Below are 18,100 nucleotides of genomic sequence, written 5' to 3'. Positions count from 1 at the left end.
CACTCCCCCTCCTCTCATGCCTTTTTCTCTATTATTCCTATAACATTTATGCCCTGGAACATTAAGCTGCCAGTCCTGTCCTGAGCCATGTCTCTGTGTTAGCTATGATATCCCAGTCCCATGTTCCCTACCATGCCCTGAGTTCATCTGCCTTACCTGTCAGGCCCCTCGTATTGAAATAAATGCAATTTAATTGATCAGTCCTCCCTTATTCTCTGCTTTGTTCCTGCCTGCCTTGACAGTTCGACTACTCCTTTCCCAACTGTACCAGCCTCAGATTTCTTCTCACTGTCTTTCTGCCCTCCAGCCCCCATGTAGCTCGAGCAAGTCTCCCCACTAGTGTATTAGTCTCCTTCCAACTCAAGTGTAATCTGTCCTTATACAGGTCACTTTTACCCGAGAAGAGATTACAATGATCTAAAAATTTGAATCCTTCTCCCCTGCGCCAGCTCCTCAGCCACACATTCATCTGCTCCATCCTCCTATTCTTACACTCACTAGCACGTCGCACCGGGAGGTTACTTTTTAACCTCCTGCCTATTTTCCTATGTTTGCTCCTCAGAATTTTGTTCTTTTCTCTTCCTATGTCGTTGGTTCCAATGTGTACGACAACCTGCTGGTCCCTCTCCTCTTTGAGAATTGTCTGCCCCCTCTGAGATATCCTTAACCCTGACATCAAGGGGACAACATACCATTCTGATGTCTCGTTGGCTGCAGAAACGTCAGTCTGTGTCTCTGACTAGAGAGTCACCCATCACAATCGAACCTGAAGTACCCCTCACTACAATAGTGCCAGTCTTGGTATCAGAAATTTGGCTGGGAATGCTACATTCCCCGGACAGTCCATCATCCCCTACACTTTCCAAAACAGCATACTTTGTTGAGGTGGGGACAGCCACAGCAGACTTTTACACTACCTGCTTAACTCTCCTACCTTTGTTAGAGGTAACCCATCTACCCAACTGTATTGCGGTTTTTCTCCCTTCCTGAAACTGCCATCCATCACAATTACTGCCTCCTGTAAATTCCTCATTGCCTCTAACTGCCACTGCAACCTATCCATGCGTTCCAATGGGATTTGCAACTAAACGCTTCCTGCAGACATAATCATCAGTAACATTGAAATTCTCCCTAATCTCCCACACCTGGCAGGGAGAACACATCACTGTACTGAAGACCATCTTTGCACCTTAATAATCTACGGACCCAGACAATAGCACAGTCTCACTGCTGTAAATACACTGCTCTAGGATAACTTGGTACCTATGTTGTTTATTTTAAAAAAAGTTAAGTCCAGAGACATCGCAGTAAAACATGTAGGCAAAAAACCTTACCCTACTCACAATTGTAAATTTTTGAAAAAAATTAAGGTTAGAGCTTGTTCCCCTGCTGTGAGCAGTTCTCCAGAGGTCTCTCCAAGGTCAGATGTGAATTTCACTTTATTTTTCTTAGATCAAAGATCAAATTCCTATGTCCAGAAATACTTTGTAACTGAACAGCAGAGGCAGTCAGCTGTGAAAGTTCGCTGCCTGGTCAGTCAGCTGTGCAGGTTCACTGCTCCTTTTTTCACTTCCAATGCTGTACTTCTCTCTCTTCCTCCCTTTTTAATGTACCATTGTTTTAGGGTTTTTTTCGAAGTTTCAAAATCATACAACAGCTTAAAACAGTAATTACGGCTCCAGAAATTCAAGAAAATAGCTCCAATATTGGAAAAAACCTCAAAGGAGAAGCTCGTACAGCCACAATTTTGTCCTGTCCTCCATCTTGGATTAACCAGAATCCTTTATATCTTGGAAGGCTTTTCTACATGTGCCATTATCAAGCTTAAAGAGAGATGCTTGTTTGCTTTGCTTCTATAAACATATAACATCGTAAGCTGTGATCTTCCTTTCAGTGTAAAAAGATTCATGAAAATTTATCTCCCTCTTGAAAACCTGTTGTTCATCTTGACTGACTATTTCAGCTGGCTCCTACTATGTTTCGATTTTGTGATGCTTAATTGACAAAGGGAAGATGGTCAATATAAACCAGATTGGAATACGTTGATGGAATATTTTAGGATAAAACTCAAATTATTGGATGACAATATTGTAATAAGTGTTTTAAAGCATCTTTTGTATATTTATTCTGGTGCAGATAAAGAGTAAATTCTCTAACCCTGCATTTCCATCTGAGTTGGAACTTTGGGGTCTTGGGATTTATGCTTCCACCCAGAACATGGTTCTGAAGCCCCAGTAGCCTGAATTGCTGTACCCAGAGGGATGAAGACTTTGGACTGCATAGGTTTTTCAGTTTGGATTGAGTCAACTGATGTGACAAGGCATGTTTTGGTCTTATGTGGAGAGTATCTGATTTTGTTCACTTTTGGGTTTTGCGAGTGGGTTTTCACCTCAGGTTGTGACTGAGGACTTGCGGCTTCGATGCAGTCGATGATTGATCGGGTTTGTCAGTGTTTGGTTCAGATGGTCAGCGTCAGGCTCTTGCTATTGGTGTTCTCGGCTTGGAAAGGCCCGTTTTCGAAAGCTTTTCATTCAGATTCCTCCTCTGGTGAGATCAGAGCTGGCAGTTATACTGACTATGCACCCTGTTATCTCTGCAGCAAGTCTGTAGCATCTATTGTGTTCTTGATGTTCTGTTCTGAGGTTAATTAGCTTTCTGATGGTTAGTGTGTCTGTGAATGGATTTTGACTGAGGTTGAATGTCCAGTATCTCTGTAGGCCCCGTACTGTCTGTGCTGTGTAGCCAGGGTGTAAAAGCTGTCTCGGGCTAGGGTCTGTTGGTTTTGATCGATTTGCTCTTTAGAGAGGAGGTGTACATTGGGATTCCAGGCTGAACAATAGTCCCAGACAGCAATCTCCGTTCCCAGGCTTGCTGGTTGTGTTGTGTATTTCTCGCAGACTCTGTCTAGCTGTACCTTTTCTTTTAAAAAGTTTTGAAAGGGTTCTACCCAAAAACCCCAGGGTTTTGTCCATATGTTTTACTATTGGGGATTTTTGCTCCATCTTGCATGGTAGTATTTGTAGAGCAATCCCCCCATGAGTTTGTCAATATATACAGTGTGTCTATGGGGAATGAGTCAGTATTTATAGAGTGTCTCCAGTGAGTGTGGTGTGCTGTTTAAAGAATGATCACCAGGAACTATTTCAGTATCCAAGGGATTTGCTGGGGAGTTCATCCTCCTTTTACAAAAGGTCACAGGTAGGGTGCAGTACTTACTGCTCACTCACTGAGGATGCTAAGTATTTAAGGTGTCCTTGGGGACTGTGACAGTATTTGCAGAGTCCAGCGTATGATTCAATATTTACAGTGGGTCCAGGGGGACCTTGTCATTATTTACTTGGGGTCTCTGGTAATGTATCACTACTCTTACAGGGGGTGTCCAGGGAGACTGCCAATATTCACACGGTGTCCCTGGGGAGTGATCAGTATTCATAGGGAACCACTGCAACATTTTCATGGATCCCAGGCAGAGGAGGTTGATGAGTGACCTTATAGAGGTTTATAAAATCATGAAGGGTGCAGATAAGGTGAATGGCAGGCATCCTTTCCACAGAGGGGAGGGTGTAAATTTCAAGACGAGGAGGCAACTTTTTAAGGTGAGAGGAGGAAAATTTTAATAAGATGAGTGACTTTTTTAACATAGTTTGTGTGGAGGATGAATTTCCAGAGGAAGTGGTGGATGTGGGTTTAATTAGTGTTTAAAAGACTGTTGGATAAGTACATGAATAAGAAATGTTTGGAGGGACATGGGCCAAGCGCAGGAAGGTGGGAATAGTTTAGTTTGGGTTTATAGTTGACATGGACTGGTTGGACCGAAGGGTCTGTTTCCATGCTGTAAGGCTATATAACCTATTCAAGGGTGTGGGTCAAAGCATCTCTGTTACAGGCTTAAAGAAAGAAATACAAAAATTTCTTTCATGAACTCAGCATACCCTAAAGTATTTTGCAGCCAGTGGAGCACTTTTGAAATGTTTTTATTGTTTTATAGTAGGAGACATGGCAACTAATTTGTGCACAATAAAGATGCACAAATGGCAATATGATAATAGTTGGATAATTGTTTTAGTGATCTTTATTGAGGGACAAATATTATCCTGGAAAGTAGGGAGAAATTCCCTACTCTTCAAAGAAAATGTAATGAAGTGTTTGGAGTCTACTGAGAGCATATAAAGGGCCGCAGGTTGAGGCTTCATCCTAAATGGTACCTCTGGCAATGCTGTATTTAATTTGTACTTCTTCGAAGTGTAAGCCTCAGAATTCATGTCTTGTTTCTATCTCACTGCTCATTTGAGTGCGTCTCCCAGCTAGGAACTTGGTGTCAATGATTCCGTTCTGCAGTATCTGCTACTACTCAGTTTCATCAGAGATCAATATTATAGTGTTAGAGGAATCCATAGGCCTAGCTTGCATTCAGATAATAACTGCCCTTATTATTTTATTCCATTACATCTAAACATACAAAGGAAAGCTGCAGTAGTTTTCAGAAGCTCTGATGACCATCTGCTGTTCATGCTTGTCTGGTGCACATTCATGACATGAAAGATGCAAAGAAATAATTTTGTTTTATTTTTCAGACGATGAGAAAACAGCTGCCTTAGATTGCGACACCATTCTGAATTGTGGTGATAAATTGGTGGAAGATGGGTGCCTCCATGTGATTTCATTAGGATCTAAAGTAATAATGCTGCAAGTTTGGGCTGATTTGAACATAAGTGGCTTTATATTCAGGTAGAGTACTGGTTGAAGAAAATCTAATACAGGACACCTGTTTCTTTTATTAATATGGGTGAAAGAAATCTGCTATTGTTATAGAAACATTTCAACTCACTTTTCAATGCCCATTGCTGAAGTAATTAAAATATTTGTAGATTTAGATAATTGAATTAAACTATTGTAAAATGCTTGGAGCTATTCACCTTTATAAACCTCCACAATAGATTACAAAATCCATATTCCAACGCGCATAGTTAAAATTAGCACCAACCATTTTAAATTCATCTTTATTTTCTTGCTGACCATATGAACTGAATTCCTGATGAAATGTGACAATTTCTCTTTCATTGTGGTGCTGAGCGGAATTCATTTATTATTTTGTTCATGAATAACAAAGATGCAACCTGGCACTCCATATTGTATTGAGGGAGTGCTGCACTGATGGGGCATCATCTTTCAGATAGGATGTTACACCAAGTCTACCCATTCAGTCAGATATGAAAAATCCCACAGCACTATTTCAAAAGAGAACAAGAGTGGTGTCCTGGCAGTAATTATTTCTTAGCCAGAATGATTATTTATTGGCTCATTTTATCATTGTTTTTTGTGGAAGTTTGCTGTTTAAAAATCGGCTACCATGTTTCCAACATTACAATGACTACACTTCCTAAATATTTAATTGGTTGTAAATTGCTTTGCGAGTACCTTAAGGTGTGAAAAGCTCGATATCAATGTACTATTTCTTTAAACTGTACATTGCAATTTCTCAATTACTTGCTTTCTTCCTGTAGAATTTGCATTGATCCAAATGATGACTTGAAAGCAGGCCTGCTGGCACAAGCTGAGTCGCAAGAAAACATTCTAACTCCAGGAAAGTGGCAGCACTTGGCATTAACCTATGTCCAACAGTCAGAAAATAAGAGTGTTCATGGCAAGCTTTCACTTTGGATGTCTGGACAAAGGTATGTACATCTGGTTCTCTACTCGTAGCTTATCAAATAATTATGAATTTAATTTGATCACTACCTTGATCTTCTAAATTTAAAACAATTCTTTTGAGATGTGGAATTGCTAGTAAGGCCAGCATTTGTTGCCCATAATGATACAAACTGTCTAATTTTTATTTATTTTAAGTTGGATTTTTGTCAATAACATGGGCTTTCCATGTATCTGAAGTTAGTAATTAACTTGTAAGTATTTCTGTAGCCAGAGTATTTCTTTTGCAGCTATTTCTGTTATCAATCAGACCAAACCCCTTCAAAATATATCAAGGAGATATTCTAGACCCGAACTTTTCATTTTATTCAAAGGAAAATGTAAGGTGCTGTTTTCAAGTTAAAATACAACAAAAAAAAGACTTGGTATAACTTTAACTCTTATTGAAATTCTAAACAAAATAAGATATTATTTAACTACTAATCATCAACTGTTCCAAAATCACAGCATCCTATAAACACACCCTTGGCAAAGGCAAATTCAGTAAAACAGATTTTCCTCGCATGCTTGTCCTCCAGTCCAGGTGAACACTGAAAGAAACAATCTAGCAGCAAAGAGAGAACTCCAGTTTTTTGCTCCAGCAGTGAGACAGCTGACCTGTCAGCTTCAACAGCCAACTCCAAATCCAAACCCAACTGTAAGCAAAACTAAAACCCTGGGTCTATGTGAGCCTGACTGCGCCCACTCATCTGATATTTTAAAAAAAACACTTGGAGCTCAAAGCTGTTTACCCACTGTTTCTGAAGCAGACATTCTGCATCACTGTGGCCACACCTCTCTGCAAGAGAAACAGCACAGAACAAATCTCTCTTAAAGGCACAATACCGTCCCATTTGTGAGAACTACTTTGAGCACTACACAAATGGATTTTTGTTTACCATGAGGTGTTTTATGACTTTGCAAAGTGGACCATTGTGCTTTAAGGTCTGAGAAATTTCTAGACTTGAATTTTTTGAAAACTAGGATATGGTGATTCTAACAAAGTCAGCCAGGTAGACTACTTTGAATGAGTTCCCTCACTGGGGCTATTAATCTGATCCAATCAGGGAGCCCTGGCTGACATATATAAACAGGAATGTCAGAGGTTCTGTTCATCCTCAGCTGGCTCTGAGGAAGCTGGATCAGTGTCAAGAACTCTCCACGTATAAATGAAGGATGACTCAGTGACGAGATACCCAGCCTCTGGAGTTATTTCAGTGGTGATGAGAGTGGAATTAAAGGTGAAACCATGCAAAAGTGCCTATTAGCTGAAGTTCAACTAAAATGTGGCAACTGGAGCATACGAGTTGCAGGGTATTGCAATGGAAGTGGACACCCTTGCCAATCTAACTGAGCTTGGGGAACACCACTTGCATGAAAGCAAGTGCATAGCCTCACTCAGGACATTTCCTGAGCAAAGGGATTCTATGTCAATCCACAGCAAATCCCAAAACAAAGCCAAACTTTGGCCAAACGGTTAAAATTTTCTTCGGGATCCAGGCAAACCATTGTAGTCGCTTCTGGTATGCGGATTTAAGATAGCAAAAGAGTCACACTAAACCTAAACAGAGGAAGAGAACTCCTACACCAGTATCCAGGGCAGTACACTACCTGGAAAGTCTACCTATATCTGGTTTGAAATGGTTACATTGCTTAGCAACATCCAAAATAAACATCTGGTTAAATGGTCACCCGGTTCTAATGGAGGTTGATACCTGTTCACAGAACGAGTCTTTAACAAAATTTGTTATATACTCTAACCCTTAAGGTTAAATCTGATCTTTCTGGACCTTAGTGGGGTGGTGTGAAACGGCATCAGGACACAATGTCGGACACAATGTCAGACACAAGACTTGGCTAAGTGAGAGACACAGTTTACTTCAGGGGAGACATGACCAAAGTGAGGTCAGGTCCACTGACATATGAAGTTCATATGAACGGCCCTGAACAAGGAGGTGGACCTTACGAAAGCCACAAACCCGCAAATGGTGCTGGAGCAAAATGTTCCTGGTTCCTTGACTGCCTTTCTGACTGCTCTGGAACCCATGGGTTTTCCCTCTCCATTAAGCTTTGAAGATACCTCAGATTCTGAGATGGACACAGGACATCACTGCCTCGATGCTTTGCAGCCTGAAGAGGAGAATGAATTTCTTTTGAAATACTCTGGGTGCAAGAGGCGAGCTGTTGTGTATTACATGCTGCCCATCATCAGAGACTGAGTTGGAAGGGCCTGACCCGATGCTAAAATGCCCCAGGAGGAGCTGCAGAAAAAAAGAACTGGCCTATGTCCTCAGACTTAGTGGGGGAGGGATGTAGTGATTGTAATGACATCAACCAAGTAGAATCTCAGAATACGAGTTCCCTGATTGGGGTTGTCAATTTGTTCCAATCAGGGAGCCCTGGCTGACAGGTACAAACAGGGGTGTCAGAGATTCTGTTCGTTCTGAGAGCTGGCTCTGAGTAAGCTGGATCAGTGTCAAGAACTCTCCACATTTAAATAAAGGGTAACTTGGTAACAGGATACCAGCATCTGTGGAGTTATTTCAAAGAGACACCCCCATGGCTTAGAGAGATTTGTCAGTTTTACTTTGTTTCGCACATTTCTCTGAAGTACTTGGAGATAATTATATAGAGCAGTCCTCTATGGAAGGGGAGCATGTAGTAAAAATAGACTTATCTTTGAGTAAGGAGTTAGTGACAGTCATAAACAGAAATGTTGGGATAAAGCACTGAAGAGGTTACTTGAAGCTGAGTACATTCAAGCGCAGGTGTATGTTTGCTCCAGCAAGAAGTTACCAGTGTCTGTAGTCCCGGCACTAATATCATATTTACCTTACACCCACTGAGGTGTTATGAAATGATGTTTCCTCTGGTGTGAGTACTACAAAAGGGGTGATTTTGGGTACAGCCCAAAGGATTTTTTTTGGGGATTTGTAAAGAATATTTTGGAATTATTCTTTGAATTTGTTATAGGTAAATAGCTTGGTTTATTTTTTTTATTATTCTGTTTGCTTAATAAACAATTGTCTTGTTAAAACAAAATCTACAACATTGCCTGCTTATGCTTCACTGAGAGACCAGCTTGATAAAACTAAAACGCAATAACGTATAATTTTTCAAGCCAGGTTTCAGTCTGGAATCTGATTTATCCAGTAGTAGTATAAGTTGGATCATGACACCATTCCTAATTGCCCTTGAACTGAACAGCTTGCAAGGCCACTATGTAGGGTAGTTAAGAATGAACCACATTGCTGTGGGCCTGAATTCACATGTAAAGTAAGACTAGTGGATTTCTTCCCTTAAAGACATTTGAGCCAGGTGGGTTTTATGACAATCGATGATAGCTTCATGGTCCCATTATTGAGGCTAGCTTTCAATTCCAGGTTTATTAATTGAATTTAAATTCCACCAGCTATTGTGATGTTAAATAACTGGTTGTAATGATGTTGATTACAGCCAATGAGAGTGAAATAAATCTAGTCCATGGAAGTGATTTGTTCTACCTCCTAAATGCTTGGTGGCTCAGTGGTTAGCAGTGCTGCCTCACAGCGCCAGGGACCCAGGTTTAATTCCACCCTCAGGCGATTGTCTGTGTAGAGTTTGCACATTCTCCCTGTGTCTGCATGGGTTTCCTCCCACGGTCCAAAGATGTACAGGCTAGGTTGATAGGCCATGCTAAATTGCCCATAGTGCCCAAGGATGTTTAGGTTAGGTGGGTTAGGCATGGGAAATGCAGAGATGGGGGAATGGATCTGGGTGGGATGCACTTCGGAGGGGTGGTGTGGACTTGTTGGGCTGAATGGCCTGTTTCCACCCTGTAGGGGTTCTATGAAAAATGCTGCACTGATTTGAATTCATTTAACTCTTAACTATGTAAGAAAGGATACTTTTGATCTCCATGACCATTGCATGGCAATCTTTTAAGTTTGCTTCTGATTCTGTTAAACTGGCTTGATGCAACTTGAAGTTCTCAACATCTCAATAAACCATTGATTTTACAAATTGAATTGTATCCTTGAAGCCACCTCTATTTATATTACTGCATTCAAAGAAAACAATGAGGTGTTGGCAAGTGTGGCATTAAGATGGTGGCATCACCAGAATGCTTGAATCACAATGTAAGAACTTCATGAATGTCGGTTTCTTTTCCTTACATAAGAGAATTTTATGGGGAGATTTAAATATCATGAAAGATTTTGATAGGACAAATAGATAAAACTGTTACCACTGGCACAATGGCCTGTAAACCGAGGGGACAAATTTAAAATAAATGCCAAAAGAACCATGAGGATTATTTTCCTCAAGTTGATTATGATATGGAAAACACTGTTTGAAAGAATGGTAGCAGATATGGTAGTAGTTTTCAAAAGGAAATTAAATAAATATTTGAGAGGCAAAATGTTTTGGGAATAGGGAAATAGCGCAGAGCAATGGTGCTAAATTAGATAAGCTCACTAAAGAACTGGCACAGAGATAATGAGCCATAGGGTCTCTTTCTCACAATGTCTATTGTAAGGGCTGTATCTTTTCATTTTTTGTGCTTTTAAAAATTATGAATTGAAATAAGAAGGAACAGTTTTAAAGTCAATATTTTAAAGGATTGCTGCATGTTTGAAAAGCTACACAGCTGACAGTCATAGCTAACATGATTTAAACAGTAATTGAAGGTGAGTCTTTTCAAACAAATTGAAGCCGAAGTAGCATTTACAGATGGAGTTTCACTCAGCAATAAGAGGTTGATTCAGCTATGGACTACTTGTTATCAGTGACAAGGGCTTTTTTGTCTGGTAACAATTATGTAATTGGTTCTCGGCTAACTGAACAGCTGGGAACAAGATGTCAAGACGCCATCAGGTCTTCATTCAGCCCAGAGTTAGTAAACCACTTTAAACCTAAAGAAAACCCATTTATCTTTCCTTTAGGAATTGTTGTAAGTTGTAATTTTGAGTTGATAAGTGAACACTTAGCACCATATAATTATCTCCAAGTACTTCAGAGAAATGTGCGTAACAAAGTAAAACTGACAAATCTCTCTAAGCCATGGGGGTGTCTCTTTGAAATAACTCCACAGATGCTGGTATCCTGTTACCAAGTTACCCTTTATTTAAATGTGGAGAGTTCTTGACACTGATCCAGCTTACTCAGAGCCAGCTCTCAGAGCGAACAGAATCTCTGACACCCCTGTTTGTACCTGTCAGCCAGGGCTCCCTGATTGGAACAAATTGACAACCCCAATCAGGGAACTCGTATTCTGAGATTCTACTTGGTTGATGTCATTACAATCACTACATCCCTCCCCCACTAAGTCTGAGGACATAGGCCAGTTCTTTTTTTCTGCAGCTCCTCCTGGGGCATTTTAGCATCGGGTCAGGCCCTTCCAACTCAGTCTCTGATGATGGGCAGCATGTAATACACAACAGCTCGCCTCTTGCACCCAGAGTATTTCAAAAGAAATTCATTCTCCTCTTCAGGCTGCAAAGCATCGAGGCAGTGATGTCCTGTGTCCATCTCAGAATCTGAGGTATCTTCAAAGCTTAATGGAGAGGGAAAACCCATGGGTTCCAGAGCAGTCAGAAAGGCAGTCAAGGAACCAGGAACATTTTGCTCCAGCACCGTTTGCGGGTTTGTGGCTTTCGTAAGGTCCACCTCCTTGTTCAGGGCCGTTCATATGAACTTCATATGTCAGTGGACCTGACCTCACTTTGGTCATGTCTCCCCTGAAGTAAACTGTGTCTCTCACTTAGCCAAGTCTTGTGTCTGACATTGTGTCCTGATGCCGTTTCACACCACCCCACTAAGGTCCAGAAAGATCAGATTTAACCTTAAGGGTTAGAGTATATAACAAATTTTGTTAAAGACTCGTTCTGTGAACAGGTATCAACCTCCATTAGAACCGGGTGACCATTTAACCAGATGTTTATTTTGGATGTTGCTAAGCAATGTAACCATTTCAAACCAGATATAGGTAGACTTTCCAGGTAGTGTACTGCCCTGGATACTGGTGTAGGAGTTCTCTTCCTCTGTTTAGGTTTAGTGTGACTCTTTTGCTATCTTAAATCCGCATACCAGAAGCGACTACAATGGTTTGCCTGGATCCCGAAGAAAATTTTAACCGTTTGGCCAAAGTTTGGCTTTGTTTTGGGATTTGCTGTGGATTGACGTAGAATCCCTTTGCTCAGGAAATGTGATTAGAGTTTTAATTAGTTTCGTTACTGATGGTTTACAACTGTTAGATTGATTAGATTCTAATTGCTTACACTAAATAGTAGTTCTAGTTAAACACAGAAACGTGGCCCTTGCTTTCAGCCAGGGTCCGGAAATGGATTAACTTGGAGAATTTATGTCCTACTTTAAAAATTTAACTTTTGTGACGATTTGGGGAATAGCAGGGCTTGATTTCCAGCATACAACCCCAGTGAGTTATGACAAAGTTTGCGGACTCATCTGGGATTGCCGTTAAAACACGGGCAATGAGAATTTGGGTATGGTATTAGCAAATAACACAGGTGGAGGCTTGCACCAGGTTCTATACTTCACTTAAGACATGGTTCTGGAAACAGCAATAGATTCCTGCAAGTGGCAGAGTTGTTCCTAGTACAGTCCTTTCTGCTATAACGCGATTGTTGTGTTCTTGTGCAACTTCATGCTAAAGAAAATAGTGCAATCAAAGTAACAGAGCTTATAGAAAAAAAAGGTTGGGACAGACCTCCAAAAATATTACTCAAAATCAAAACAAATATAGTAGTTAGCCTAACACAAAGGATAGCACAGTTTAAATAAATGTTACATTCATGTCTAATAATGAAATAATACAGTAAATTTAACATTTACCTTGAAAAAATTTGATGGGGGGAGGAGGGTAGCTTTGAAATTGCTGAGTTGTTAAGGCAGGGGCTGAGGGTCATCATCATCACCTTCAGGTGCAGTTGTGGTTGCAGGGTTAGGACGAAAAATAGTTAATCCAGAAGTGGATGGCTGTGTTTCATTGTCTTCTGACTGTTTCTTGGGGATTGGCTTAAAAAAGACATCCAGTTTTTGCTGCTTTGCCATTTTTCTTCTTTCATAAAGTTGTTGTTCATTGGGTGCCAATTAAGACCTTTTTCCATAAACATGATGCAGGTGATGTCAGATACAAATGCAGGTCTCTGAGGGGAGAATCGGAGTAATAATTTGAGGTCCGGTGAGATAATATTTAAGTTTGCGCCGGCCCGACCATTATTTTACAAAATGGATGTGGAGGCATTCTTCACGTCATTTGAGAAAATGGCTAGGGAAATGAATTGGGCAAATGAGGACTGGAGATAGCCCGTGCAAAATAAGTTGACAGGTAAAGCATACGACTTTATACTTCATTGTTAGAGAAGGTCTCTGGGATTATGACACTGTGAAGAAAACTATATTGACTACATATGAGTCAACGCCTAAACAATATAGGAGGGGTTCTGGGGTTGAGGAAATTGCTTGAGCACTCTACATTAAATTTGAAAGAGTTATGCAATGTAATTTTGACATGTGGATACAGCCTTAGAAACTGAAACTATGTATAAAGCTTGTTGAGGACCTAAGTATTACAGCTGCAAGGCAGGCAGCAATAATAGCTGATGATTGAGTTAATCCATAAAATTAAATGCTTTCACTTCCACCCTCTCAAATTTGAAAAAGAAAGAAGATGGGAGAATGAAAGGAAGGCAAGTGGCTAAGGTAAGAAATGGCTACTGGGAATATTTCAAGGTCGTGTTGGGTCAGAGGGCAAAGTACTGAGGGTGCAGATGAAGAATGGATGGTTGTTCATCAAATAGTGGAACTGCTCAAATATTGTAAGGATGTATTGCAAGCAGCATGCTCCTATGAGGGAACATATAGGAATACAGAAAGTGCAGGCATCAGTAAACATGTATTTTATACAGCCAGCTGTTCACAAAGATGTAGTGAAGTTTTTTTTTCTCATTTTGGACTATCCATTGAGATACAGTCTGACCAGGGTTCTAATTGTGCCTGAAATTTTCCAGGAAATCATTAGTAGTTTTGGATGGGGGGAGGGGGCGGTGGTGGATGCGTTAAAGCAATCAAAGTGTATGGGGAGAATGCAGGAACAGGTTCTTGAGTTGGATGAACAGCCATTAACACATTGAATGGCAGAAGAGGCTTGAAAGACCAACATGGCCTACACCTGCTCCTATTTTCTGTGTCTTTATTTCCCACTAAGAATGCAGGGAGCTTTGGAAAGGTATCATCAGACCTTCAAAGCCATGAGTAAGGCATACTGTTATAAATAGCCACAAAACTGGGATAAAAGATTGCATTTCATAATATTTGCTTCTAGAGATTCCTCAAATAAATCTGTTGAGTGTATGATCATGAGTTTATTAAAATTGATTGAAGAGTAGTTCTTGAACCAGAAAGATGAATCTTCAATACTGGCTCTGTGTCCATCCTTTTTAGAAAGACTCGCAGGAGCATGTAAAGCAGCACAGGAACATTTGAAAGTTTCACGGGTGAAAATAAAAGCATTGGCAAATAAATGTTCAGCTACTAGAACATTTCAAATGGGAGGTGAAATATTGGTACCTTTATGAGGCGAACCTCTGAAAGTGTAATTCAGTGGTCCATCCAAAGTAGTTGTGAGGGTTAGTGAGGTGACATATCAGAAAAATACTCCTGATTGTTCTTCCTACAATTGGAAATGTCAAAGCATACTGGAAAGGTATTATGGTACAGAAGAGGAATAAGGAAGTACAAGTTGTCAGATGGTAAGAATGGTAAATAGACATAATCTCTGAAGTACAAGACTAGACAGTTCTTGAAGTAATCCTTCTGCTAGTTGTCAGCAATCATTTGCTAGTGAGTATGATTATCAACCTAGGAAGTTGGGTGTCACTGGCCATTGGTTCTGTAGTCCTTGGATGGCAGACAAGCCTGATAATAGAATCCCATGTCCACCTACAATTTGGCAGGTGTTTGTGGAAGTGGTCCAAGCCTTAAGATCATTGACATTTCTTTCTGTAATTTCTTTTCCGTACTTCCCTCTTACTGATGGGTGGTCTTGAAGAATTGTATCACTTTGTACGAGAGTTTCCTCCAAGTTGATTTCTTCTGAATATGTTGACATCTGTGTTGTATTTCTTGAAGAAAAGCTTCAGGGAGTCTTTGAAACACTTCCTATGTTGTCCTTTCGTTAAAGTACCTTCCTTGAGCTGGGCAAAGATTTGTTTTGGTAGTTGGAACTCCGGCTTCCTAAGCGCATGGCCAGCCCAGCAGCGTTGGCTTTGGATTATCTTGGCCTCGCTACTGATACTATTAGCTGCTTCAAATCACTGAATGTTAGTACACCTGTCCTCCCACCTGATGTGGAGAATCCATCTCAAACAGTGTTGACAGTGCTTCACGAGGGTTTTAAGGTAACATCTATACGTCGTCCAAGTTTTGGAATCATATAAAAGAGTCAGAAGGAAGACTGCATTATACACAAGGATCTTAGCATCAGTTCGCATATCACAGTCGTCAAAGACTGTCATCCTTAGGCGTACAAAGGCAGCACTTGCAGATTAATTGCAGTGTTGAACCTCTGCATCGATGTCAGCCTTAGCTGAGAGGTAGCTTCACAGGTCGGGGAAATGATCTGCATTTGGGAGGATTTCTCTATTTATCTGAACAGAGGGATGGACCAGAAGTTGACCTGGAACAGGTTGGTAAAAGATTGGAGTCTTCTTGCCTGAGATCAGCAAGGCTTTCTTCGTTAACCCAGATTGTCAGGATCAGTTGATTGAAGTGATGCATAGGCTCTGTTCTTCCAAGTTTGAAAATCTCTGCTAGAATCCTATCTACTCCTGTGGTTTTTTCCAGTTTCATCTGTCTAATGATGGTTTCAACATCTGCCTCACTAGGTGGGAGTCCACGATCACCTTTGGGGAATTGGGGGAGGTTTCCTCTCTCATATCCTTGTAAACAATTATTTGGCAGTTTAGGACTTTAAAGTGTTCTGTCCATTGGAGGCTGATATTTTTGCTGCCTGTCAAGGTTCCATCCTTACTCTGTACTGCTTTGAGGCTAAGGGTGTTGGATCCATATATTGCCTTAACGATATTGAAGAAACCCTGGGTGTTGTGCTCGTCAGTAAGGTGCTGTAACTCCTTAGCTTTCTCAGTCCATCATTTATTCTTGATTTCTCTTGTTGTTCTTTGTAACTCTGTCTCTTTGTCTTCCTGGTGATTTTGTTTTACCGGGCATGGAGAATTTTCTTTCTCTTGTTGACAAGGTCTTGGATGATGTGGCCATTCATGTTGAACCAGTCTTGGTGCTTCCTGGTCTTGTAGCCGATGGTTTCTTTGCAGCACGAGATATTGGCTGTCTTCAGTTCTTTCCAGATTTTCTCCATTTCATTGAAATGAACTCTTTACAGATTTTGGTGAAGGCATTGTTGGAAGTTCACTAGTCTGCTTGGCTGCTGAAATCACTCAACCTTGGAGCATTTTTCTGAACTACTTCATCTTCAGCTGCTTCTGGTGGCATTTGATGGACATTGAGGAGTGGATAAGCTGATTGACTGTCTGTTCAGGAGATGTCTACACTAATCATCACTTTGGTAATGAGGACATCCTTTTGGCTTCTGGATCAAACAATGATTTAGTAAATCATGTGCCAGTGCTTTGATCATGAATGCCTCCAAGAAGTCTTCAACTTGCCTGTTTGGTGGAACAGTGCATTGGTGATGACTAGCTAGTGTTTGCACATTCGGTGAGCAGGAGAATCCTGTTGGAGTTACAATTGCTGACTCCTTCCTTTCCAATGGCTCCTTTCCGGAATTGGATGTCCTTTCCAAACCTGATGTTGCAGAATGCCAAGCAAGCTTTAGAAAGCTGAAGGCACTCTTAATAAATGCATCAGTGTTGGCCCCCCCCTGATTTTCCAAGACCTTTCAAAGTGGCAATTGATACTGCTGATTTGGGGTGAGATGCTGCCTTGTTACAGGATCGTCTGTATTGAATAGAGGAGCAGTGGGGTACGTCTCTAAGAAACTTAAACCATTATCAGAAGTAGTACTAAAATAAATAAAACAAAACAGAGGATGCCGGAGATCTGAAACAAAAACCGAAATTGCAGACGAAACTCCGATCTGGCAGCATCTTTGGTGAGAAAGCAGAGTTAATGTTTCAAGTCTAGTGACTTATTATCAGAACTGCTGAGTTTCATCAGCAATTTTGGTGTTTATTTCAGAAGCAAGTCTCTGTAGAAAGAGACTTTGGTGGTGTTGTCAGCCCTTCAACAATTTGAAGTCTATGTCCAGCACAAAAGCAAGTAAACAGTAATTTATACTAATGCTAGCCTTCATTGAAAAGTTTGAAACTCTGAATGCATGAATATTCAGATGTTATCTTTTGTTGCAAGTATTTAATGTAAAGAGTATTCACATTACTTTGAAAAGAATATGTAATTGCACATGTATTGTCCTGAAGGCAAAATTATGGAATAGGTTGTAAATGGATGCAAGTCTTGTGTTTTGTTGTTTGTGTATTGCATGTTTGTGATGAAGCACAGTTTTGAAATTGTATTTAATCGTATTAAGGGTGGAGGTGAGTAGGTGGTCTCAATTTTTATAACTGGACTGAAATGAAATAGAACTGCTTTTAAATTAGTTTTCCAAAGGATTGCTGCATATTTTGAAAAGCAAATAACCTGACAGTCGTGGCAAGCATTGTTATGGACCAGACCAAAACTCCCCCTAAAAATATTCACAAGGCAGTTTAGACCCTAACTTTACAACAGCCATAGTTCCTCCAGATCCATTCATGTGATTTAAGTCACTTGTCCCTGGGACCATGCACACGAATGCTTTTAGCTTGTCCAGTGTCTTTGCATCCTTCCTAAAGTGCAGTGCCTACATTTGGACATGATTTTGTGTCAAGGTGGTGCCAATGTTTCCTAAAGATTGACAATAACATCCTTGCTTGTGAGCAGCACAGTGGCCCAGTGGTTAGCACTGCTGCCTTACAGCACCAGGGACCCGGGTTCGATTCTGTCCTTGGGCGACTATATGTGTGGAGTTTGTACGTTCTCCCAATGTCTGCGTGAGTTTCCTCCCACAGTCCAAAGATGTGCAGGTTACATAAATTGGCAGTGCTAAATTGCCTGTAGTGCCCAGGGAGTGCTCTTCAGAGGGTTGGTCAGGACTTGATGGGACGAATGGCCTGTTTCCACATTATAGGAATTCTGTGAACTGTATGCTTCTATTTTAGGAAGTCCAGCATCCTAAATATGCTCATAACTTCCTTTGCCCTGTTACCTTCAGCAATCTTTACACACAATCCCAGGTCTGCTTCTGCACCCTGTTTAGAATAGTGTCCTTTATTATCATTACCTATCCCTGTTTATCCTACCAAATGTGTCACTTTGACCTCTGCAGTAAATTTAATTT

At 40.7% G+C, this 18,100-nt stretch overlaps 1 protein-coding gene across 1 annotated transcript in view; it reads left to right on the top strand.

Moving 5' to 3' along the window:
• The window catches only part of lyst (lysosomal trafficking regulator), a 327,516-nt gene that overhangs the window by 177,028 nt on the left and 132,388 nt on the right, over positions 1–18,100 (top strand). Inside the window, exons 13-14 of the mRNA XM_048597088.1 lie at positions 4,575–4,728; positions 5,505–5,675. Of these exons, the coding sequence (XP_048453045.1) occupies positions 4,575–4,728; positions 5,505–5,675 (325 nt within the window). The remainder of the gene's footprint in view (positions 1–4,574; positions 4,729–5,504; positions 5,676–18,100) is intronic.

Source organism: Rhincodon typus, chromosome 5 (assembly GCF_021869965.1).
Source record: "Rhincodon typus isolate 14 chromosome 5, sRhiTyp1.1, whole genome shotgun sequence".
Taxonomy (NCBI): Eukaryota; Metazoa; Chordata; class Chondrichthyes; order Orectolobiformes; family Rhincodontidae; genus Rhincodon; species Rhincodon typus.
This window is presented reverse-complemented; position numbering and strand designations above follow the sequence as displayed.